Source organism: Nicotiana sylvestris, chromosome 5 (genome assembly GCF_000393655.2).
Source record: "Nicotiana sylvestris chromosome 5, ASM39365v2, whole genome shotgun sequence".
Classification (NCBI taxonomy): Eukaryota; Viridiplantae; Streptophyta; class Magnoliopsida; order Solanales; family Solanaceae; genus Nicotiana; species Nicotiana sylvestris.
Genome location: NC_091061.1, coordinates 161,216,000 through 161,241,928, shown reverse-complemented (window position 1 = coordinate 161,241,928; position 25,929 = coordinate 161,216,000). Strand labels below are relative to the sequence as shown.

The following is a 25,929-nucleotide window of genomic DNA, read 5'->3' as shown; positions in this document are numbered from 1 at the left end:
CAGGCGGGGCCATACGATAAGGAGGAATAGAGATGGGCTGAGTTACTGGAAACAAATCAATGCCAAAATCAATATCTCTATTGGGCGGCATGCCTGGATGATCAGCTAGAAATATATCAGGGAAGTCCCTCACTACTGGGACTAACTTAACTGTAGGGGTATCAATATTAACATCTCTCACATAAGCTAGGTATGTGTCGTACCCCTTCTCAACCATTCGCTGAGCGTTAAGAAATGAAATAACTCTATTGGGAGTGTAATCTAAGGTACCCCTCCACTCTAATCGCGGTAAACCTGGCATAGCCAACATCACAGTCTTAGCATGATAATCAATAATAGCATAATGGGGCGACAATCAGTCCATGCCCAAGATAACATCAAAATCTACCATGCTGAGCAATAATAAATCGACTCTGGTCTCAAAACCACTAAGAGTAATCAAACACGACCGATACAAGTGGTCCACAATAAGAGAATCTCTCATAGGAGTAAACACATAAATAGGAAAACTCAAAGAATCCCGAGATACGCCCAAATGTGGGGCAAAATAAGATGACATATAAGAATAAGTAGAGCCTGGATCAAACAGAACTGATGCATCTCTATGATAGACTGGAACAATTCCCCTAATGATAGAATTGAAAGCAACAGCCTCTGTACGAGCAGGAAGGGCATAGTATCTGGCATGGCCTCTCCCTCTAAGGAGACCTCTACCTCCCCGACCTCCACCTCTAGCTGCCTGAGCAGGTGGAGTGGCAGATAGTGCTGTAATCATAGCCTGGGAGCTCTATGGAGCACGCTATCGCTGAGAAGTTTGTGGAGGTGCACCTCTCCTAAGTCTGGGGAAATCCCTCACCATATGGTGGGTGTCACCACAATTAAAACAAACTCTAGGAGGGTGTGGTAGATGTTAGTGGTTTGGGCCAGGTCCGCTAGACGGACCACTAAAAACACCCCGTGCAGAAAGCACTAGATACTAGCGGTGCATAATAAGGCTTCTGAGGTCTAGGAGGAGCTGGAACACTACTGGCAGCTGGAAGAACTGAATGAACGGGCGACTCACACAGCCCCTACCATGACGAATGGCAACAGGGGCACGGGCACTAGAATAATGGCCTGACTCTCGAGACCTCTTGGCCTCTCTCTCCTCCCTATCCCGAGCAAGCATGCCCTCCACTCTCCTAGAAATACTCACCACCTGCTGATACGAGATATCTATCTCTAACTCCTGGGCCATGCTAGTCCTGATGCTGGGAATAAATCCCTCAATAAACTGACGAACCCTCTCTCAAATTGTAGAAACCAAGGCCGGTGCATGTCTAGCCAAGTCACTAAAACGGACTGCATACTTTGAAACACTCATAGCACCCATGCACAACTGCTCAAACTCCGCGTGCCATGCATCTCGGAGGATACAGTGGCACTCCTCCAGAAATTCCTGAGCGTCCTCTGATGCTAGACTACTGAATATAGGAGGATCATACTTTTTGTACCTTTTGAGTCTCCGCTCCTCCTCCTCTGAGTCTGCTACCCTACCCTTGGGCTGAATTGGGGCTACAGGTGGTACTGGTATAACCTTTGGAATCTGATCAACTTGAACCCGCTTCTCTGGGGTACAGGCTGCAGGGCTCTGTGCTCCTCCCCCGCCTGAGATGTGGTTGCAGCAAGGGGAATCAACCATGCCTGAGCTAGAGTGTTGTACATGCTCATGAACTATGCAAGGGTCTCCTGAAGAGCTGGAGTAGTAGTAGTACGTGTATCAGGTGCCTGTGCTCCGATTGGAGCTACTGGTGGCTCCTCTGTAGCAGCTCGCTCGGGTGCTCTGGCTGCACCATATGTTCGTCCTCCACCTCTGCCCCGGCCCGGGCCTAGGACAGCTCTAGCAGGGGGTGCGGGTGCCTGGTCATCTCTGGTAGCACATGTCCTCAACATTTGTGTGAGAATAGAAGACAGAAGTTTAGAATTTTGAAATCAATAATCTCGCAAGACAAGGAATCAAAATAAAGTGGAATTTTTCCTAACAGTTCCATAGCCTCCCGAAGATAAGCATAGAAGTCTCTGTACCAATCCGCGAAACTCTAATAAACAGACTTGTGACTCACGACTCCTATGAACCGAGAGCTCTAATACCAACTTATCACGATCCAATTTCTCCCTCCATGAATTTTGATAACGGTACCTAGTCTCTACGACTAGGTAAGCCTAATATTGTGGAAATGAAATGAAAACACAAGGATCACAGCTAACACTTAAAATTAATAAGAAAAATCGGTGCCACTCGGCATATACAATAATCATCTTTTCCAAAACCAAGAATATCGCAATGTCACAAGCTTCAAAGAATTTCTAACTGCTCTATACATCCATGACTGAAGAAACAAGGGGAAATTAACACAGAGGATAGAAGGGGACTCCGAGGTCTACGGACGCGGCACATGTACCTTGAAGTCTCCTTAGGAAGAAACCACGCAGCTAGACTCGAGGCTAAAAGCTAGTACCCGGATCTGCACAAGGAAAAACATGTGCAGGAAATGGCATGAGTACACCATAATAGTACCCAGTAAGTGCCAAGTCTAACCTCGGTCGAGTAGTGACGAGATCAGGTCAGGGCCCTGGTGGTGTAAATATAATGAAAATAAGACAGAAAGAAGTATTACATTAAAACAATTACAGAAATCTAATAGGAATAGAATTCAATGAAAGCTAACAACTCGGAACACAGTAATAGCAACAAGGGATCTCCCGGGATACCGTCACGTAGTCCCAAACGTAAATGTGCAGGAGAATCTCCTAGAATACTGTTCCGTAGTCCCAAAGTAAATATACAGTGATGGGGGATCTCTCGGAATACCATTCTGTAGTCCCAAAGTAAATAAGCAGTACAGGGGGATCTCCCGGAATACCATTCTGTAGTCCCAAAGTAAATATACAGTGCTGGGGGATCTCCTAGAATACCGTTCTGTAGTCCCAAGGTAAACAAGTAGTGCAAACAATAGAATTACAACTACACCACGAAAACCTACAATTTAGACTAAGTCCAAGTCAATAAAGAAGCAGGAAATTCACTAAGCATGCTGCACAGAGTTCAGGTAAGCAATTAAGACACGTACTCATGTTGTTCTAAATTAAATAGGATAATTACATATGCTATTGTACCTCAATTAAAGGTAAACAAATATTTTTCTTAATGAAAATGGAGTTTTTCAACAAATAGTCTGTGTATGCACTCGTCACCTCATGTAAACGGTGCTCATATATCAAATAGTACCAAATCCTAAGGGGAGTTCCCACACACAAGGTTAGGCAAGCCACTTACCTCGAACCAAACTCAATCAATCAGTCACAATGCTCTTTCCACAAATATATGGTCCAACTCTAGCCAAACCCAATTACATAACATAAATATTGCTACAAGAAACTAATCTAGCTAACGAAATCAAAGTTAAGGCAAGAAATTAGAAAAAAGCGCAAAAATCCTCCCCGGGCCCACGTTTTGGAATCGGGTAAAAGTCACAAATTATGAACACCCATTCACTCACAAGATTACTCATACCTAAATTATCCAAATTCGAGGTCTAAATCCCACTCAAAACTCAGAATTGTAATTGGGGAACTTTTTCCCAACTTTCTCACTCAAAATTCTTGATTAAATGAAGAAAAAACAATAATAGATTAATGAAATATAGCCAAAATCGAGTAAGGAATCGTTACCACAAAGCCCTATCTGAATATCCCTCAAGGAATCGCCAATTTCCGAGCTCCCAAGGTCCAAAAATGGATAATGAACTCAAACCCTCGCACTTAGCTCTTTTTCTGCCAGTCAAACCGCATCAGCAGACGTTTCTTTGCACCTGCGATGCCGCATCTATGGTGAATCCTCCGCTTTTGTGAAAATCACTTACTCAGCTTACCTTCGCTTCTACGACTAGTGACCGCATATGTGCATGTCATAGGTGTGGAAATTACATCGCACGTGCGGACCCAAGCTCGCACCTGCGCCCAACTCTCCGCTTCTGTGAACATCGCAGGTGCGGGAAAATCTTTGCACCTGAGGACTCTCCTCCACTCCCTTTAAGTCGCGTCTACAATCCAAACCCCACTTCTATGGGCTCGCACCTATGATGACCTCTCCGCAGGTGCGATTACACCAGCACCAGAAAATCTTCAGCAATGGCCTAAGTCCAATTTTTAACCTGTTGAGCATCCGAAACACACCCGAGGCCCTCGAAACCTCAACCAAACATACCAACCAATCCTGAAACACCATACGAACTTAGTCGAGCCCTCAAATCACCTCAAACAATGCTAAAAACACAATTCATCCTCCAATCTAAACCTAATGAACTTGAAACTTCCAAATTCGACAACCAATGTCGAACCCAACCAAACCACGTTTTATTGGGCCCAAATTTTGCACACAAGTCATAATCAACATTACAGAGCTATTCTAACTTTTGGAATCGGATTCTATCCCTGATATAAAATATTCCACTACCGGCTCAAAACTCCAAAATTCGACTTTTGCCATTTCAAGCCTAAATAAGATACGGACCTCCAAAACACAATTCGAACACGAGCCCTAAGCCCAAAATCACCCAACGAAGCTAATAGAATTGATGGAACTCCATTTTGGAGTCATCTTCACACAATTTCAGTTATGGTCTAATTTCTAAAACTTAAGGCTTTATTTAGGGACTAAGTGTCCCAAAATACTCCAAAATCCAAAATGAAACCTCCCGGCAAGTCACAATAGCAGAAAAAGATATAGGGAAGCAGTTAATAGGGGATCAGGTCTCTAACTCTCAAAACGATCGGTCGGGTCGTTACAAGGTATCTCCTTATTCTCCTCCATATTCACCACTATAAAGTCTACAGGAAATAAGAACTTCTCCACCCGAACTAACACATCTTCCATTATCCCCTCAGGTGTTATAGTCATGTGGTTTGCCAACTGCAAAGATATTGGCACCTACTTTATCTCTTTAATCTCCTTCTCTAGTTTCCTGTAAATTGACAGAGGCATTAGATTAATTGATGTACCAGAATCACATAAAAACTTATCAAAATTAATAGTGCCTAAAGATCAAGGTATAGTAAAACTCCCAGACAATATAGTTGTCTTTTCAGTATCAGCTGGCAGAGTACCTGCGATTCTCTCAGACAATATAGTTGCAATTTATCCCACTTGTCTCTCCAAGTTTTGCAAACCTGTGCCAAGTTCTTTGATATCTGCACCATAAGCATCTAATCTCTCATCTGTCTTGACATTGAATGACTTTATTAGATCTTCCAGCCTAGGATGATTTGGCTATTAAGGTAGAAACTGCGGCCTCTACTAATTTTGGAAGCCTGGAGCTCCTTGTCCCTGAAATCTGGGGTTATTTTGTTTCCATGAATTTGCAGTACCCCCAAGTTAACTCCATGAAAAACCAGGATGCTTCTGACCCATTGCATTGAAGTTATAATTACCCATGGTATTCACTTACTCCATTGAAGCTTGACACTCATGAGTAGGGTATCCTATTCTATAAATATCACAACTGTATGAAGCTCATGGTGTAATGGGGCTAAGGTCAGCTTCCTTATTTCTTTGGGCATGGCATCAAGTTGTACCTGCGCAGATGTGTTAGAATCAACTTGGTGAACACTAGTTGATCTTCTTCTTTCAGCAATCTTAGAGGGTCACTGATTTGCATCTTCAGATAACTCATCTAGAATTGTGAATATCTCCTATGGAGTCTTTTTCATCAATGGGCATCCAACTACATTGCTCAACTTTCTGTGCGAGGCCGGTGTCAATCCATCCCAAAAGTCCTGGAGTTGCATCCAGAGTTCAATCGCATTATGTTAACACTTTTGCACTATCTCCTTAAACATCTCCCAAGCTTCAAACACAGTTTCAGTCTCATTCTGGCAAAAGTTATGGATTTCTCTTCTAAACTTGCCCGTCTTAGCTAATAAGAAATATTTATCAAGAAATTTTCTAGTCATCTCATCCAATGTTTGAATTGATCCATCAGGCAAGCTTCGAAGCGAGTGTTTTTCATCATCTTTGAGTGTGAAGTGGAATGCCCTTAAGTAAATTGCATCTTGTGACACACCATTGTACTGAAAGGTGTTCTTAATCTCCTCAAAGTCCATTAGATGGTTGTTTGGATCTTCGTTTTGCTTCCCTATGAAGACAAGGCAGTTTTGAAGGGTTTGAAGCAACCCTTGCTTCAACATGAAATTGTTAGCTGCAACTGGATGTGGTCTCACACTTGATAAGCCTTAGTTGTAGACCGGTCTAGCATAATCGCCGAGCGGTCTCCCGGCACCGGGAGCTATGTTTCCAAACTGGTCTGGAACTAAAGGTTGATTCTGAGCAATTATCTAAGCCATCTCTTCTTCATAGACAATTTGTGCATCTCTCACAGCTGCTTTCTCGGCATCCCGTGCAGCTTTTTCTCTTTGTTGGGTTGCCGCACTTGCAGCCAAATCTACATTATCATCATCTCCAGCCATATTTTCTTAGGTTGAGGATTGCCCAACCTTCTCTATATTCTCGGGGAGATTTCGTTCCTTCCTCAATTGTCGCAGTTGTTTCTCGATTTTTGGTTCATATGGTAGCACGTCCTTCCCAGAAGATCAAGTCATGCACCAATATAACTTGTAGCCTACACACAGTCAAGAAACACCAACACGTAAAAATAGAAAAATAAAAGAAAAAGAAAAATTCCTGAACTAGCACTACAAACAATTTTAAATACGATTGATTGTCAATCCCCAATACCGGTGCCAAAATTTGACGAGCGCAAAACACACACTTAAATATGCTTGCTAGTCAAATATAGTATAATATAATATCATATACATAAGGATTGGAATTAAACAATATTATCATAGTTTTAGCTAGATTGCTATCAAAAATTATCAACAATTGAGATTTATGTGATTTAAAACTAAAATTAACTAAGAGTCTAAACTATTGACGAATGACAATCGACGCAAGTAATGAGCAAAGAAGGTTATCAATGGGAGAATATAGGGTTTTGATAATATAGGTGCAAGATAATTGTTCGAGATCTAACTCTATATAATTCACTTCTAATGTTTAAGTGAGTCTCTCGAATTCACTTAATTATTAGTTCAACCGTTTAGTAGAAATTCCTCTCAACCTCACAAGATGAACTAAGTTAAGCCTGGTGAGGATATGCAAGAATTCGTAGTGGATTGGTCTTGAGGAGAACCTCTCTCGATTATCCTCCTAACTAGATTTAATCAATAATTCAACTAGCCTCTTCCGATTACTAAGAATAATTAATGAATTCAACAGACAAATAGAACGCAAAGATATCACAAGTTATGCCTCTGTCGATTACATTAACAAGTGAATATAGATGCAACGATTAAAACATCCAAAGCGATTCAATACATAAAACTAGAGTTAATACCCACAAACAAAGATCAATACACCAAATACATCAAACCCTAAAGAGAACTACTCTATAGACATGGAGCAATTCATCACAAATATTTTTAAGTTAAAGGAAAACATAAAAGATCCAAACTCATGTCTTGAGTGAGGATTGAATAATGAAATCCTTGTGCTTTTGCTTCTCCACCTCCTACTTAGCCTCCTTAAGTCTTAGATATGTCAAAAGTCCTAAAAATAATATTTTACATGTATTTATACCAAATAGGGTCGGGCCCAAATGAAACCACCTTCTTCTAGCCGAAATAGGATTGTTACTCTGTAATAAATGCACAGGTGCGCTGCATGGGGTGACGTGCCAGGCGGGGCAGTAGTGGAGTTTATCAGGGAGTGTGTGCTTTGAAGGCAGCAGCAAAATAAGGCAGCGGCTATGGAAGTTTCTCAAACATCGACGTTTTTTTGACTTTTTGATATCCAGATGTGGTTCTCGACCATCGAACGCGATCCCAGCTTAATCCCTGGGCTTTTACTCAGACTTGAAAGCTCCAAATAGCTCGAATTAGCTCCATAACATTTACATCACTCGGAATCACTCCTATAAGGCATAAAACATGCAATTAATGCAAAACACTAGCGATCAAAGCTCAAACTCAATTAAAGTGCAGTAAAGAGTGCAATAAGCAACTAAAATACGAGATTATAGCCTACCATCAATGAACACAATCTTATTTGTGGTTTATTACGCTTTGAACTAACCCGTGCAGGTAGTTAATCGAAGTCAAATATAAGGATTAGGTCTGAAAGAACGTGTTGCACTATTTTTCCCTTGGACCGATTTTTTCTCGAAATGGGTTTTATGGCAAGGTTTTTAATGAGGCAACAGTAAGCGTGCTACCCTAGTTTTGAAGACCGGTCTAAGATTGGAGACTGCAGATCACCCATATCAGAACAATAATATTCGAGCCCTCAAAATTCTATCTCAAATAATAGGGGGCCATCACCCCCTAAGTCAAGAACCGAAGTCTTAAGTTCGGAATTTAGAAGGCATTCCTATTCGATATTGAAAGCCAAGGCTTGAATAGGATTAATTTTAAGAAACAAATGATCAAATGAACTATGCCAGCATAGCTCTTCTCGCCATGGCAGATAGATTTTGTACATTCAAAGTGATAAAAGAAATTTGCCTTCTGTGTTTTGTCATTTAACGTTTGCATAAACAATATTGTCGTTAAGTTACTTTGGACAAATACTGGATTCAAAATTCTCTGATCCTACGGGCTATCCCGAACCAGGGACTGCTACCCAACAATAAGATCAGGATATTTGGGCTACTAAATCCCTAAGGCACCGAGCCTACAAGGCAAGGCCCAAACACAAAAGGCCATAGCCAACTTAAGGGACGAAGCCTTTAGAGCTTCAACCAGAGCTTCAACCAGAACATATAAACAGCTCGGAGACGTTTGAGTTTGTGCATAAAAAAGTAAGGTCCTTACCCATTTTTAATCCATGAAATATTACTTCAGACCCGGTCAAGTTACTCGGTCTCGAATTACAGCCATGAAAAGAGCCAACTTCGACAAAGGATAGTTGTGTCCGGTAAAATCACTCGAGTGTTTTGGCAAACACTCCATTTTTTATCGAGTCCTCCGAATTCAAAGAAACTCGGAGTTATTATTTAATGCAGGCCTCATCTGGGCTTTGGAGGAATGAACAGTTTAAGCAATGTCAAATTCTATGCTAAAGCATCGATGGTATATTATGAAGAGAAAATTTTTATATATATTTACCAAAAAGTATTTACAGATGCACTATGAAATGGCCCCAAAATACAAAATATATAGCTACAAGAAAAAAAACCAAGTCATTTATTTCCTAGTCTTAGTCAGAGCCCGACTAGTTGCCAGAACCATCGGGCTGGTATCTCGCTCTGGCCTCGTCTTTGAGCCTCTTCGCCTCCTCAATCTCGACGACCAAGTCAACTCCCCCAGCTTGGATCTTTTCGAGAGTCTCTCTCCGAGATAGCCACTTCACATATTTGGCCTTTGTTATTACACGGGCTTCGGCTACCTCTACGTCATTCTTGTACTGGACCAACATCTCCGGAGCCTCGGATGCCTCGTTCGAAGCCGCCTATAATTTGGACTTCAATGCATGTATTCTTGGCTAAAAGCATCCTGTTCTATAATGGCCGAGTTGAGTTATGCCCGGAGCTTCTCTCTCAACCGAGACCATTTGTCAGCTTTTTCTCTCATCATCCGGAGCTGTATTTTGGTCGATGTCAGGTCCACTTTGGTGGCATCTCGCTCCGAGGCTAGGAGATCTATTTTGCCCATTAACTCCTCGGCTGAAGCTTTAACCTCGTCCATTTTGGACCTACGTTGGTCGATCAGGTTTATCATCTCTTGGACCTGCGAGGTTGCAACGTTAGCATCTGCGTTTAACCTCTCGTTATTGATCTCAAACGCTCTTACCTTTTCAACTAGAAGGGCGTGCTCTTGTTTCGCATTCAAGGCCTCCTTTTGGGCTTTTTCCATCTCAGCTTGGAGGATGGGGTGATCCCTGAGGACTTCATCTTTTTGCTCACAAAGAGCTTTGAACATGTCCTTCTGTCGGACCTGCTCCTTGAGCTCGAACTCAAGATGACTCACCTCCATTCAGGCCCGGTGTAAGCTCTCATGATGAAGCACCGAGGCCTGATACATAAAGAGAGAAAAATTGTTAAAATGTCGTTAAGGCAAAAAGAACTCTGTAAAGACACAAAGGGAAGAAGGCATACCCTATCTAGTGCATGTTGGGCCTCTTTGAAGAGGCTCGACACGTCCACCTTGTTCATTTTCACTTGGTCTTCTTCGGTCACCAAGGAACGGAGATAGCTGGCCATTCCGACTGGCCCAGATAACATACTAGTATTTTTCTTCTTCCAGTCAGGGTCCACACTAGGGGCGGGAAACTGCTTCTCGAGCTTTGGGCTGGAATTCGGCCCACCTGGCCCTGGTTGCACGACCTTTTTTGGGATCTCCAGGTGGCCAAGCCGGAGTAGTCCTCTAGTAAACCAATATCTACGCCCTCAAAGAATGAATGAAGGGCCTTGTCCACAGCCCGAGATGCCTTAGTCGGTTATTTTCTACGACAGCCTGAGCCCCATCTAAAAAAGGCTCCATATGAGATTGTGACTTTGGGAAGTTAATGATGTTGGCATTTCTCGAGATGGCCTCTTTCAGAACCGGAGGAGCTTCTTGAGGAGTAATAGTCATATGTTTCTTATCGAGCCCCCGAGCTAAGGAGGATTCAGCCTTACGATCATCTCCCCCTCCTTTCCGGGGCGGCCAGCTCCTGTGTGTCGATTGGCTCATGACCGACGAACTCCATGTCATCATTCTCGAGGAAGTCCTTGAGCCGATAAAGAGCTTCAAGGTTCGGGACCCTAGCACAAGTACTTTTCTTGGTACTCTTTTTGACCCTGACTACAATCCTCTTCTTCTTGGCATCGGCGGAAGCGTCTGAGGAGTCAGCAGACCTTTTCTTTTTGTTTTCTCTTCCTTGGCAGTAGCTTTGGCAGTAGGCTGCAATGAAACGGAGAGTTTTTTGGACGAAGACAAGGCCATGGCCTCGGTAATTGCCCAAAGTTTGGTGGTCTTGGGAAAACCTGTGAAAGAAAAAGGCTTAGTCAAAATAATAAGATAAATGGGGAATTCAACTAGGAGAGAGGGAAACTCACCATGAGAACGAGCCTCCTATTAGCCTTTGGAAAGCTTGCGCCACTCGCGCTCGGAATATGTAAGTTGTTTGTCGATTCCCTCGATCCATTCCCTAAAATGGGGGACTGTATTGGAGACTCGGGCGACAGTTGCATTTCAGAAAAAACGAGTAATGAGAAAAAGGAGTAAATCCAAAGGAGTATTTTGACAATTTAAGAAGAGGTGGACTTATGTTTTGAGTTCCACTTCTCGGAGAATGGAAAGAACTCGGAGGGAATGAGATCTTCGGTCTTTATTCGAACAAACCTCCCATGCCAGCCTCGGTCCCTATCCTCGTCTATGCACAATAAGGGAGTCTTTTTTGCCCGTCGGGAAAGCTTGATTAACCCCCTCCCTCCCCCGAAAGATTCGGGGACTGTAGACATGGAGTAGATAGTCGATCGTGAACTGTGTCTCTTCCATGTTGTTGGCAAAGTGACAGATAAGGGTCACGATCCTCCAAAAAGAGGGGTGGATTTGCCCGAGGCAAATCTCGTACTCTTATAGAAATCGAGGACCGTTGTGTCCCTCAAACCGAGCATGAAGGGATACATAGAAACAGTTAAGTATCCTTCCACGTGTGTCGTGATGTCCTCGTCGGGACTCGAAACGGCCACATTTTTGCCTTCCCATTTTCAGTCCTCCCGGACCGCTTGGAGCGTTTCCTCAGTGATTGAGTAGACATACCTCCATGCCTTCTCACCTCGATCTCCTTGTCTGGAGGATTTTTTGACCTTAAAATCATTATCTATGGAGCAACCTCTGGGGGATAAATTCTATAAGAGGAGGTTCAGAGGATGCTACCGGAAGGGTTGCCTCGATGTCTGCGGCTAAGGTAGATTTTGAAGGAGCAGTGTTTTGAGGCACTGTTTGAGATTTTAGCCATCTTGATCTAGGAATATGAGGTTTGAAGGTTGATATGAAGATTTGAAGATCTAGTTTGAAGATTTGAAAGCAAAGTATGAAGGTTTAAAGACAAGAGATGAAGATATGGTGAACAATTTAAGAAGATTTGTAAGATTGATGAACAAATAGAAAATCTAAGGGTAACTCAAGAAGATTCGAAATCGGAAAGTAGAAAAGTGAAAAAAGGAAACCGGAGCTTTTATAGGAAAAAAACAATGAATGCGTGATGTTACGCATTCGCAACCTACCGAAGATGGTCAACTGGCGGCTGACACGTGTACGAAGTCAGAACAACACGAGTGATGGGATATTTCGGCGACTTTTCAACTTGCTTATGGCGTATGGAGGATGAAACCAGAGTCATGTAATCACTTCTCGTTATTCCTATAAATCTACTCTCTGAGAAGTGGGGGACTATCTGTGTACGGATAAAATTGGGGATAAAATTACCCCCATTTTCTGATGAGAAATAAGAAGACAACATGGTCTGACATAGGCTCAAGTAAAGCCGAGGGCTCCCCAGATCAGATCCCGAGGAGACGAATGACGCACCAAGATTCGGACATGGCCAAACATGAGAGAAATCAAGCTCGAGCAAAATAAAGTATCGAGGTTAAAGGAAAGATGGTTAGAGAGGACGAACGAGGGGCCGAATTATCCGCCATCGACCGGATATTATGGTACGAATCTCTCTCGATATCAACTGCGGATCATAATTTACTAAAAAGAATAATTTTTACCGTATTTAGATTTGTACTAGGATTAAAACTCCCCTACTCTATAACGGGGAAAACCTTTTCATTTTCAATCATTGTTGGCACGCATATCAAAGCAATAAAATTTCTTTTTGTCTTCTAGCTCTTGTTCAAAGTGTTCTTTGGCTACTCATTTCTTGAGTTGCAACCGAGCCTGTCTCGAGGGCTTGATCGGAACCAGTTTCAGAATTCAACTTAAAGCCAGGCTTAATTGTTCCATCACGTTTGGTTTGATCGTTTTGTTTCTCCTTAATTTTATTATTTGTTGTTCTTAAATCATTCGTGTTAAATTAAAACATACATCCTTTAAACCACGAACAAATTCAATTGTTACTCATTTTAAGAGTAAACACATTTACTTCTTTTTCTAAGCTATCGTTTATTTCAGCTGCAATAAAGTTTCAGATTCATGGACCAATTTTTTTATGAGCCTATTGGTTAATTCACCTCAAATTAATGTATGACCCGTATTTCCATGCTAATAATTTTATGGTAAACACTTCAAAATTCAGTGCTTATGCCAATCGAATGAATAGACATATTTTTTCTTACCACTAAAATATATTACTCCTATTAATTAGTACTCCCTTCGTTCACTTTTACTTGTTCACTATTTTAAAAATATATTTTTACTTTTACTTTTACTTTTAACATATCAAAAGAAGACAATTTTGTTTTTCCTGTTATACCCACATTATTAATTACTTTTCAAATTATTTTCTCAAATCCATTAATAATATGCATCAATTACTATGGGCATTATAGTAAATTAAGTACTTCATTTATTATTTTTTAAGGGGTATGCAAGTCCATAATATGCACTTATCTTAATTTAAGAGAAATTCATAAATCACTATTGCTTAGTGGTTATTAACTTCCTATAGCTACCATATACATAATTACTTCTTATAGCTATTATTCGGTTGTTACGGTAGTGTATTCGCTGTATTTGCATATTGTATTCATGAATACAGTAGCAAAAGTCGCCTAAAAAATAGAGGGTTACAGTTGTACACGACTGTATTCACATGTATTCGCGCCATGTATTCATGAATACAGAAATGGCAATCACCTTAAATTAAAATAGGTTTGCCCAGTTGTCTAACAACGAAAATAGGATCAATTAGCGTGATACACTCCTAATATAACTCAACAAAATCAATTCTTACACGCCTCATTATATTAGAAAGATTTTTCAGTTGTATATAATTGTTGTATTTAGTGTGTTTCAATATTTATTTATTTATTTATTGTTGCATTCATTAGATTCAATGTTTGCATTTACTATATTCACTATTATTCAATGTATTCAAATATTTGTATTAACAGTATTTTAGTTATTCCTAATACATGTTATTACTGTTGTATTCAGTATATTTTATTGGTTGTATTCACTGTATTTTTATTTGTATTCAGTGTATTTTACTGTATCTCATTGTATTTTAAAATTAAATGTATTCACTGTTTATATTCTGTTCTATTTCAATATTTGTATTCAGTGTATTTCAATGCTTATATCATGTATTCATGCATACTGTACGTATAAATACAGGTATATTCAGCTGTATTAAAAAAATGCAGACCTTCGAAATACATAACTACAGGCAAAAAATAGATATTTATATAAAAATACAATGTGTTTGCGTGAATTTGTACAGAATACAATGTATCGTATCACTATATGTGATGGAATTTTTTGGCCAAGCAAAATACTGTATACATTGTACTAAAACTAAAAATGGAGACAAACAAAAAACCCCACCCTCAAATCTTCACCGACATAGAAAATATTGCGGTATTCGTCGTTCATGTTACAGTACCCATGCTATACTCGGATTATTCCGGCATTATTTTTGCTCCCCGCGCAGTGGCCCTAGCCTCAGAGCGACGAGCCCCTCCTTGCACGGAGGAATCTGATTTTGAAGAAAAAGTTCGTCTTTCCTCTCTTTCTCCCAACATTGTTTTTGCTCCCCGCGCAGTGACCCTAGCCTCAGAGCGACGAGTCCCTCCTTGCTATCGAGGAATCTGAAGAAAATGTAGGATTCGGCCATATTATAAGGACGTATCTTGCTCGAAGAGAGAGAGATTGAAGAAAAAAATTGTTGAGAATAGAGAATCGTGCATTAACTAAAAGAAAGAAAGAACGATAAAATATAAAAAGTAACTATAGAAATAATATTTTAAAATAATTTTGATTAATAATAAATAGGTTGTATAGAACTATTTTATTCGCAACTACAACTAGGAGAAAAACCTAGAAGTAGAGACGCACGGCGGCGACGGTTACGGCAGTTAGCAATGGTATTGGCACGTGACTCATCGTTGGGTGGCGAAACGGTGTTACCTGAAGAGATAGTAACGGAGGTTCTGTTATGGCTGCCATTGAAGTCTCTGTACCGATACAAGCCTGTCTCAAAAACCTGAAGCTCAATCATCTCTGAACATGAATTCATGAAACTGCACAACGGCCGCAACGTTGGGATCGTCATCTCCAATTCTAGCTCCTTGTTCCTATCAAGGCTCAATCTTACTAATATCCCTCCTCATCCTCCTCCTTTTATCGAGCAGCAATTCGGTACTGCTGAAATTGGATTCACAGAAGTTATTAATGGCCTCTTTTGTTTCTATACTCCAACCGGTGATCTTACTCTCTGCAATTCCTACACTACTGAAACAATGGAACTCCCACTCCCCTCGTTTTTCCGCCCTAATAAATATGAAACTCAATTTCGTTTAGGATTCGATCCCTTTATTGGCTCCTACGATTGGCGGCCTCTTCGATAGTGATAATGTTAATCTCTTAGAGATTCTTACCCTAGGAGGAGTGGACACGATCAAAACCAAAACCAAAATTAAGACTATAAACAGAAAGTACAACTGGATAAAGCTGCTGCCTACTCATAATCTTGAAGTAAGTATGGATTTGTCGTGCACACCAAGTGTTTGGATAAATGACTCTTTGTATTGGTTAGTTGAATGCGACGACTCCAAACTGAAAATACTGGCGTTTAACCTTAGAAAGCATCATTTCTTTACTATCTCCCTACCTGCTGCTGCAAATCATCAAAATCTTGCAGTTGAAGATACCAGAATAGTGAAGTTAAGGGGAGGTTTGGCGGTGGGATGTCTGACCGCCGCCACCATAACTACACAAGAATTGAATCTCTGGGAATTGAAGGGATCGAATTGTTGGATCAATCATTCCATCATCTTACCTGAAGAACTTCAGGTTAGCTGTCATATAGAGCGCTGGTGCATTATTGGTAACCTTCCAACAGGTGAGATAATGTTGGCTAATCCTAATAATAATGATGATTCTAATTTCACCCCTATTTATTCTTATGATTTTTCCACTGGTAAGTTTCAGAGGTTTGTAGTTGGCAAGTTTCCTTGTACTATTACTGGTGAATCTTTTCAAATATCTTGTCTCGAATTAAATAACGGTGATCCACTTAAGGTTTTATTGCGCAAACCCCCAATTGCTGCTCTTCAATATATGGAGGAATATATGAGAGAGGAAACACTTGCAGATAAACTTAGAAGAATACTTATTGAGAAAAAGAAAAAAAAGAAAAGTTTCAAAAATACGAGCATGAAGACGCAAATGAGTTTATTTAGTAAGTATATAATACTATTTTGATATTTTCTGTTTATGTTTTATTGTCTAGTGAGTCGTATTTATTTTGCCATGAATTGAACTAAGGTATTTGTTTCAGAATGGTTCTTTTAAATGTTGCATTTAGTTTTTGACATCTCGTATATTTATATTTGTGCTCATGTCTTTGAAGCATTTGTGCTGGAATCAGAGTGTTTAGTGCACATTTATTTTTAAATTAACCAATGTAGATGATGACTTAAAATATATGTTGGTGGTTATAAAATTAAATAAAGTATGATGATTAGGACATCCACGAGCAAATTACATTTATATATTTATTCCCCGAAAGCCGTGTCGTTAACTCTTTTTTTTTTAATTGGTTATATTGTCTTTGTGGAAAAAGAATTTCACGAGCTTAAATAATAAGTTTTGTAATTTCAATTTTTCAAATCGTAGACTAGGCCAGCTATGGCCTATGAAGCCAAATCATAAACAAAAGAGCAGGAATAATAGTGATAGTTTAAATTATTGTCAGTGTATAATTTGGCTTTGGAGTTCATTTATAATCAGTGTAAAACGTATTTAAATTACAGCGTATCTTAACTGGTTATGTTAGGTTATTTACTATATTTTCTAGGTTAAAATTAAATTAGGTTTACTATGGGGAATTTCATGTTATATAGGCTTGACATGATGATGTAAAGAAATTATACACATAATGCACGGAACATAAAGATGTTATAACTTGAATAATATCATTATGTGAGATATTCACATCGTCTATATATATTGCAAATCTCCCATTGCGTCTGTCTGGAAGCGTTGTCAGTTCGTTAATTTCATGAGTTACTTTGTTATCAACCTGTGTGAGTATGAGCATATTAATTATCTATGCTAAAACCTCACAATTGGAAGTAAAAACACAGTTGTAGTAATTAATCTCTTTACATTAGTGTGCAATTCAACATTTTAATCAAGAACTACGAAAATGTTGTCTATGCAATCAGTAATACATGTTTCTGATCATTGTCTTGGTCCTCTTGGAATTTTAATTAGCCTTCAACTGTGTATGTCAAGTTTTCAAGTAACTACGCACAGCAGGCTTTCTTTGGAAATTTTTGATTTTACAAGTTCAATTCTGACAATATGTAATTCAAGAGGAAAAGCCGAAAAGGTTTTTGTTGATAAAATATTGAAGATATATAGACCTTTTTTTTGTAATAAATATTCAACATAGTTTGTGCATACCTTGACTATTCTACCGGGGAAAAATAATCCTTTCTTATTTTCTTTTCCAAGAAGGAAAGATAAAGAGGGTCTTATGGAGGGAGCGAGAGTGGAAAGGCTTGGGCAATATGACCCTAAAAAGAAGGGGAGATGTTGAAAGGTTCCATATTGTCGAGACAAAATGCGATGCTGATTATAGCATGTCACACTGTTTGAGCAATATGCACTATGTTCTGATTCATTGATAAGGAAGATAGTATTGCAGTGGTAGGTCTATGATGTGATACTAATGCATGTCAGGGGAGATACATGCTAACTATGGGTAGAAAGCAAGAACTGTTATGTAAAAACACTCGGGGAAGAGGTTCCATATTATCGACACAAAGGACAACGGTTATGTATGTGATGATTATAGTATGACGCATCAGCTGGTCATGGAGTATCGAAGAATATTGATCTATGCATTGTGTTCTGGTTCATTAATAAGGAAGATAACATTGCAGTGAGGGTCTACGGTGTGATACTAACGTATGTCTGGGGGAGAAACATGCATGGGTAGGAAGCAAGAACTATTATGTAAAGAAAAATTCGGGTCGGGGCGGGGTGTGTGTGGGTAGGTAGGGTGGGAGGGGGTTACAGATTATCTGATCACCCACGATTATTTAATATCAGATAACTCTGAACACCAAGGCTTATATAAATGGGAAGAGGTAGACCCTTCTTTTCAAAGTTATAGATTTTTCCTGTATATTTCTTGCACCATATATGAATCATCTTATATGCAGATTTCCTTGGTCAAATCTCTAGACAATCTGTTTGGATACAAAATTAAATTTTTCTTTCCAAGTTTTAACTAAGTCCAAAACCTTTCTCAACAACTGAAGTTCCAACCAATTTTTCGAAACAAGAATTTCTACACAAAAAACGAACCTCACCGCAACTCCCATCAGTTCTTATCCTCAATTCATCCACGTTATCAAATTCCCCTTTGCATTTGCCACGTTATAATCTTCATTTCTATCCATTGTTTAGATAATTTACATATAAATCCATTAGTATTTGTCCAAGAAATTTTAAGTGATCATGGAAACAAGAATGAAAAACATTAGAATTGTGATGTTGCCATGGCTAGCTCATGGTCATATCTGCCCATTTCTAGAGCTAGCAAAAGCACTTTCAATGAGAAATTTCATCACTTACCTCTTTACTACACCAGTAAATCTCACTTTTTTCAAACAAAGACTTTCTGTGAAAGAATCCATACGTATTAAGTTAATGGAAATCCAACTACCAAATTTACCTCAACTTCCTCCTCATTTTCACACAACCAATGGCCTTCCACCCCATCTCATGAACACTTTAAAAAAGGCATTTCTCATGTCCAAACCTGATTTTTTTACAATTCTTGATACTTTAAAACCAGATTTAATCATCTATGATTTTCTCCAGCCATGCATTCCAACAATGGCTGCTACATTGAATATCCCAGCTGTCCTATTTCTCACTCCTGGTGCTGCGTCAAATAGTTATCATTATCATGGTAGGAATAATAATCCAATTTCTGATTACCCTTTTCGCGAAATCTTTTTTCGTGATCATGAGCATAGGAAAAACAAGGAAATATTCGATTCGCTTGAGAATGATGGCATTGATGAGAAAAATGGTGTCACGAGATGTTTTGAAAGATCACATGACATCGTCTTGATCAAGACTTTTAAAGAGCTCGAAGGCAAATATATCGATTACCTCTCAGTTTTGTTCAAGAAAAAGTTTGTTCCAGTTGGCCCTCTCGTTCGAGAAATTGATCAAGAAGATGGTGAGCAACATTGTGAGATCATTGAATGGCTCAATGAGAAAGAAAAATGTTCGACGATTTTCGTTTCATTTGGGTCTGAATGTTTCTTGTCCAATGAGGAAATTGAAGAATTTGCACTAGGACTTGAGCTTAGCATGGTGAATTTCATATGGGTAGTTAGATTTCCAATGGGAGAAAAAAAGAATATTTTAGAGGTTTTACCAAAAGGGTATTTTGAGAGAGTAGAGAATAGAGGGATAGTAATTGAAGGATGGGCACCACAAGGAAGAATTTTGGAGCATTCGAGTATCGGAGGATTTGTGAGTCATTGTGGATGGAGTTCAGTAATGGAGTCGCTTAATTATGGTGTTCCAATTATAGCTATGCCCATGCAACATGATCAACCACTAAACGCAAGGTTAGTGGTAAATGAAGTAGGGGTAGGAATGGAAATTCATAGAGATGAGGAAGGAAATCTTGGCAAAGAAGAGGTGGCTAGGGTTGTAAGAGAAGTGGTGTTAGAGAAAAGTGGAGAGATATTGAGGGAAAAAGTAAATGAATTTAGTGAGATAATGAGAGAAAATGGAGAAAATGACATTGATGAGGTGGTGGAAGAGTTGCATAAGCTTTACAAGAAAACATTAAGGCATAATTATTACTTAGGAAAACTATTTTAGAAAGAAAAGAAAAAAGAGCCTTGATTACATTTTATCTTTTTCTGTTTTGTTTGTGTTAGTGCTTATGGTAATTGTTAACAACAAGAAAGAGTGGCGACAAACCTAAATAAAAAAGAAAACTCCGGTCATGTTGAAAGTAGTAATCAAACACAAATTAATTCCCTAATATTGACAAAGAGTTCAGGTTGATGTCTTCTTTTAGTTTGTTTGACAAATTCGTTGCCTTATACTTTGCTCAAAAGCTCCTCTATCTGGTTTTCTTTCTTTGTTCCTTTAACTTTAATTTGTTCAATGAATTTGTCCAAGGAAATCATTGGTTGGATTTGTCTTTGAAAAGCAGTAATAGAGGTCCGACGTAATGAAACATACTCCGAAAAAATTCTTGGGAGCGCTTCCCCTGAATGAGACCCTACGCGGCATGAATCCAGATATAATCGAATTCCAATGCGAGTATCAAATACTGGTTGGAAAACCCAACCAAAAAATAAAAAAAAAACATACTCCCTAAGTCTCATTTTATGCGATTATGTCTGATTGGGTTGTGACTGCGCATGAAGTTTAAGTCTTTAAGAAAGAAAGACTTTTAAATTTTATGGTTTAAAATAAAACATATATATTGGCATGATTATAAATCATTTCATTAAGATTTAGATAAGAAGTTTATAATTAAGTTATTTTTAAATATAAAAATATGCACTTTTCGGCACAGATATAAATTAAGTTTTCAAGAGAGAGAGAGTTGTTCTTTTCGGCAAAGATTTAAATAAGGTTTTCGATTGAGAAGGTGTGTGTGTGGGGGGGGGGGGGGGGAGAGACGCATATTTGAGTGTCAAACTACAGAAAGAACGCATAAGGTTCACTATACCACTAGTATTATTTTGAATAAATAACTAAGTTTAAACTTTTACTATGGAAGACTTTAATTATTTATTTATTTAATTTGAATGTAGAAATTACAATCACAAAATAAATAAATGAATCAATATATGTAGTTAAATAAAAGTAATAATATTGGACATCTTAAATAATTACTTAATTTTTATAAGATGATCTAAACATTTCAAAATATATTAAGGAGCAACGGTACATGTGACCTAATTTGTACAGGTTACACATCCTCTTTACCTCAAAAGTATGAGAGCCATGAAAATGGGAGGTACGTAGAACTCAGCATCAGCTACTGAAACACTTGATAGCAAACAAGTGAAGCAAACAACATGAAACAATACGCCAAAAAAAAGAAAAAGGGAAATTCTATCACCAGAACAACAATAAAACAGTAGACTTGCCACAAAATCTCTTATCCAGATGAACCATGTGTCTTCAGTCCATGCACAGACAAAAATGTGATTTTCAACATCCCTGGACTGTCATGGTATTCTCATTCACCATAAAGCAGCATCACTCAAGTCAAGAATAAATAACGAGTTTAAGTTCTATGCACTGGCAACGTAAATAATATGAGTATTTACATAATCAGGTCATTTATATGGTGGTAAATCTCTATGATAATGATTAATTGGTAACCAAGTAAAAAACATGGTAACCAACCTGCTATAACAGGATGAATTACAAGGGTACTCTTAAAATCTTTAAGTTGGTAGTGCGTATAAGTTAAATCCACAGATAATGTAACGGAAGAATCACATTAAGTCAAGCCAAAACCACTTCAAGAAAGTTCAAATGATGAACAGCATTTGGTCATTAACAAACTCCCATCATGATTGGAATAATCCCCGCTTTACACAGAGGCTAGCAATCACACAACTCTTACAACTGCTAAGTCACGAGTATTGCTAGTTTCATTTACGGGTATTAATTCTAACCACCTTCAGTTCACTTTTTGTTTAAAAGAACTTCACTTTTGTAAACTCTCTCTATACTAGCCAACGAAGAATAGATATCTATATCTTTCTGACCAATGTCTCTAAAATGAAATCACATACAATTTCTCAGTATTAAAGAGTTGATTGTCTAGTGGTAAATAAGCACAACTTCTATCAGATAGCTAGCAATACACAGACATGTTATAAGATCATGTACTATAGTTTTGACAGCTTAATAACTTCGCTATCTTTGGCAAAAACCATGATAAGATGTTGAAGCTAACTTGACAAAACAAATCATGATGCTGTACAACAGTAATATAACAAGCCATGAATTGTCTTATCTGAGGGATAGACGTTGCATGAGTCCTCTCTATGGCCAGGAGAGGCGCTGCAAATGCAAGCATCATCTTTGGACTTTAGGAGGCAAAGGATGCATGCATCCCAATGTCGCCCTGGAAAATGCACATGCTCCGTGAATAAGGATTTTGAGAAAATAAATCCATATGCTTCCAGATTGCGAGGAGACCAAAGAAATAAGTAAATAAAATCCATAAGTATGTTACAACAAAGTGCAATGGTTTCACCAATTTCAGTGCTCGGTTAGAAGCTTCAGAAGTAGGAAAAGATAATAGACTTATTTTATTTGCATCATAAAGATGATCCTCCATTTTATTGATAGGTACATGACATCCTAAAAATGAAATGTTTCCTTACACATGGATCTACTGTTGGTTTCTTTCAACTCAGAAAACAATTATTCAGGAAACACTGACTGCTTCATTCTTACATGTTTCTCCACCACCTTGAAGATAGCTTTTGGGTTGTAACATTTAGACTTTGACATTTCCATAGCAGGAATGTCATTGACTAGATCAGAAGTCAGGGAAAAGTGATTTTTTTTACAGTTCAATGATGATACTGGAAATAACCCGAAGTCCTACAGAAAAAATATTGGTTACAAAGTTCAAAGTATGAATTTAAGAACAATTAAGTAGATTTCTTTCCAAGAATATATGGCAAGATAACATAGTTACAAATGGCGCAACTGTCTACAATGGTGGAGGTTAACGACCAAGACAGAATTAACAAATGTGTCACCTATTTTCATGCCTTTACAATGCTACTCAAGTCAAAACATGGATGTGGTCCTACCATCAAAAAGAAAGCCAAAATGGAGAAATTAATTATCAACTGACATGAATACCAGTTCCAGCAGAAATTAAAGTCCTGAGCTCCGTCAAATGTTCGTCATTTGAGATATGGAGTGCGATGCGGAGATTTGTTAGTAATGCTTCTTGTTCCCAACTCAAGGGACCAGAAGCATACAATGCCTCCAAAGTGCAGCGATAAGCATGCAACTCCAGCTCATGAATACTTGCTGCAACATTATCCTCCGAAGAAAGACGGCAGCTTTCCTCCTCATGTGCTTCTGCTGAACCTTGAAAAGACTCTGCATCACTGCACAGAAGATTAGGTACTTGACAATGAATTTCGGCTGAAAAGCTAGAAATTTTATCAGGACTCTCATGATAAATACTACAACTACCAACTGAGCATGCATCACTATCAGAATCATTAGATTCTCCAATTCTGGCAGCGGAATAGCCATTGGCACCACTCTTTTTTGTAGGTTTCAATCCGTAATATTCATCAGACCAATTGTTAAATGAAGCACCCACACACTTCTCATCCATCATATTTCCTTTGCACTTGGCAATAACATGTGTCTTGCCTCCTAAGGAAGCCGGAACTATTCTTTGTCTCTTAAAACCTCTCTCAGCTGCCACTACCTCCTGAATGTTTCTAGATGATTCGTCTGACACCCTTTTCAGTGACATCAAAGAGCTAGAATGAGACTTCTGCCTTTTAATGTTTCCCTGAGCAGCTAAATCTCCGTCTCTAACATGACAACCATTCCTAGCACTTAAGACCAGGCTCAACTTTTTACAAGGTTTTTGAGCAGAAAGCTGGTCAGGTTTTGCACAGGTACCAGATCCCTGTAAGTGAAAACCAAGACAGGGTCAAGAAATGCATCAAAAAGAAGGGTTATCTTTCCACTAATACATTTACTAGACAATGATAAAACAACCAACAAAATAAGGGATAAAGCAATGATTAGAATGGTTAAAGAGAGGTTAGTCTAAAGGGGGAAAACTCTTAAACAGCAAAACTTAACAAATACCAACACCATCAAGAAACTCTATCTAATAAAACTCAACAGATAAGATAGTAAAAGTGGGATGCTTAATTTCTTCTGTAATTCTACATTACTCGCAAATAAGGTCAAAACTCAAAACCAAAAAAAAAAAAAAGGAGAAAAATAAGAGCACTAGGAGAAGGGTGAAAGGCAGAGTCAGAATGAAGACTTGCCTTTCCGATCAAGTGCCATTTTTCATCTTGCCAACATTGTCGCACTCTGGTGTTTGATCTGTGAACCTTAATCTCCTGAGGACACCCAGTTGGGTGTACCAAATAATAGCCTCTGTTCAAAACATTCACAATTCTGGCAGTTTTCCATGAACAGTTATCGAACACCTCGATTATTTGACCAGTTTCCCCATTCTGCACACCCTCTAGAGGAGGCGGACACGGTCTGATGTCCCTCCTTGCAACCCTCTCGACCGTCATTTCACTTTCCATACCACGATAACAATCATACCTAACAGAGTAAGTATGCCCATTACCAGAGAGGATCTCAGCGGGAGTCCAAGATACGGGCGAATTGTTCTTGTTCATCACCTCAACTTTACTTCCTTTTTTAAACCTCATGACCTATGATTTAGCCAACAATTAATAACCTGATTTTCACAAAGAAAAAGAAAAACATGAGAGTTATACATAGGAACCAAGCAAATGCTTGTCCAGGTAGAATTAATATGAGATCAAAACCACAAACAAGCAAAAATGGCATTTAAATCACAACATGATTAACTAAATGTAAAGTGATATATAAAGAGAGAAATATTAACAAAGTTTCTTCTTTTCCAATAAAATAAATTTACCCATAAAAAGAGTGTATTTTTCATCAATATGATTCTCAGATATATACAGGAAGCAAGAACAAAAACTCTAATCAAAGCTCAAAAAATTTAAAAAAAAAATATTCAAGGTAAACCACAAAATTTAAAAATAATAATTAGTACTATAAATTTCAAAATACTTGATGAAAACACATTGATCAAATTTAAAAAAAAAAAAATCAAGGAACAAACTAGAGTAGGCACTAATCAGAACATATGTATAAAACAGAACAAAAAATAGAGAATAAAAAATAATAATAAGAAAGCTTAAAACTTTATGAATGAATTGCAGGGAATGGTAAAAAAAACCAGAAAATTTTACCAAAAAATCGATAAATTAGGTTTGGGAAATTGAAAAAATAGACATGAAATTTAAGACCTTTTCTTGAAATTGAAGCAATGCTTCAGCTTATGAAGTTGTTGATCGCAAATAAAATTGATTTTCTCAAAGAAACTAAATGAATTTTCCCTTTGTCGGATTTGGGTAAATGGTATTTTTGTGTTCTAGGGTTTGGTTTTTGTTGGGGAAGAAAATTAAATAAGAAAAGAAAATAATTTTTGAGAAAAAGAAAAATAGAGAGAAGGGTATTATTGGAAGATAATGATGATTTATTCCAAAATTTGATCCACCAGAAAAAACTTAAAGGGCCCCATGAAACGATGCACGCTTTTCCTGTTTGTTTCAAGAATATTAATTTCTTTTTTATTTTTTTCGTTTGTGTTTACAACTAATTACATGTCCATTTGGTATTACATGGAAATATTCTCTGTAAAAAGTTAATTTACCTTAAAATTTAGTTCATTCGTTTTAATTTATATGACACACTTTCTCGTTGGAATATATCAAAATGTTGACTTTGTTTTGTATTTATCCTTCATTGCTTTTAGAATACATAGTGTCGTTGAAATTACTTAAACTAGAAAATAATAATGGGATAAAATTAGATATAAGTTTATATTATATTTGGTTG

The 25,929-nt window shown here is 38.4% G+C and overlaps 2 protein-coding genes across 3 annotated transcripts in view; one reads left to right on the top strand and one right to left on the bottom strand.

Annotated features, from left to right (window-relative positions):
* Positions 1–20,109, top strand: part of LOC104224977 (uncharacterized) — a 92,165-nt gene extending 72,056 nt beyond the window's left edge. Inside the window, exons 3-4 of the mRNA XM_009776716.2 lie at positions 16,375–16,402; positions 18,716–20,109. Coding sequence (XP_009775018.2) covers positions 16,375–16,402; positions 18,716–20,109 — 1,422 coding nt within the window. The remainder of the gene's footprint in view (positions 1–16,374; positions 16,403–18,715) is intronic.
* Positions 20,110–22,910: 2,801 nt separating this feature from the next.
* Positions 22,911–25,539, bottom strand: LOC104224976 (uncharacterized). 2 transcript variants are annotated; one of them, XM_009776714.2, is made up of 4 exons: positions 25,338–25,513; positions 24,309–24,736; positions 23,485–23,935; positions 23,117–23,396 (listed from the first exon to the last, which is right to left on the bottom strand). In XM_009776714.2, the coding sequence occupies exons 2-4, from the start codon at positions 24,705–24,707 to the stop codon at positions 23,245–23,247; spliced, it is 1,002 nt and encodes a 333-aa protein (XP_009775016.1). In that variant the 5' UTR covers positions 24,708–24,736; positions 25,338–25,513; the 3' UTR covers positions 23,117–23,244. The 2 variants fall into 2 exon arrangements, with proteins under 2 accessions (XP_009775015.1, XP_009775016.1); XM_009776713.2 differs by having other exon boundaries at positions 22,911–23,935; positions 25,338–25,539.
* Positions 25,540–25,929: the final 390 nt, after the last annotated feature.

Excerpts from the sequence above, each read along its gene's own strand:
- LOC104224976 (XM_009776713.2), bottom strand. The coding sequence starts at position 24,707 with ATGAGGTTTAAAAAAGGAAGTAAAGTTGAGGTGATGAACAAGAACAAT. Across the intron at positions 23,936-24,308 it reads AATGGCACTTGATCGGAAAG|GGATCTGGTACCTGTGCAAA; the intron begins GCAAGTCTTCAT and ends TTTCACTTACAG.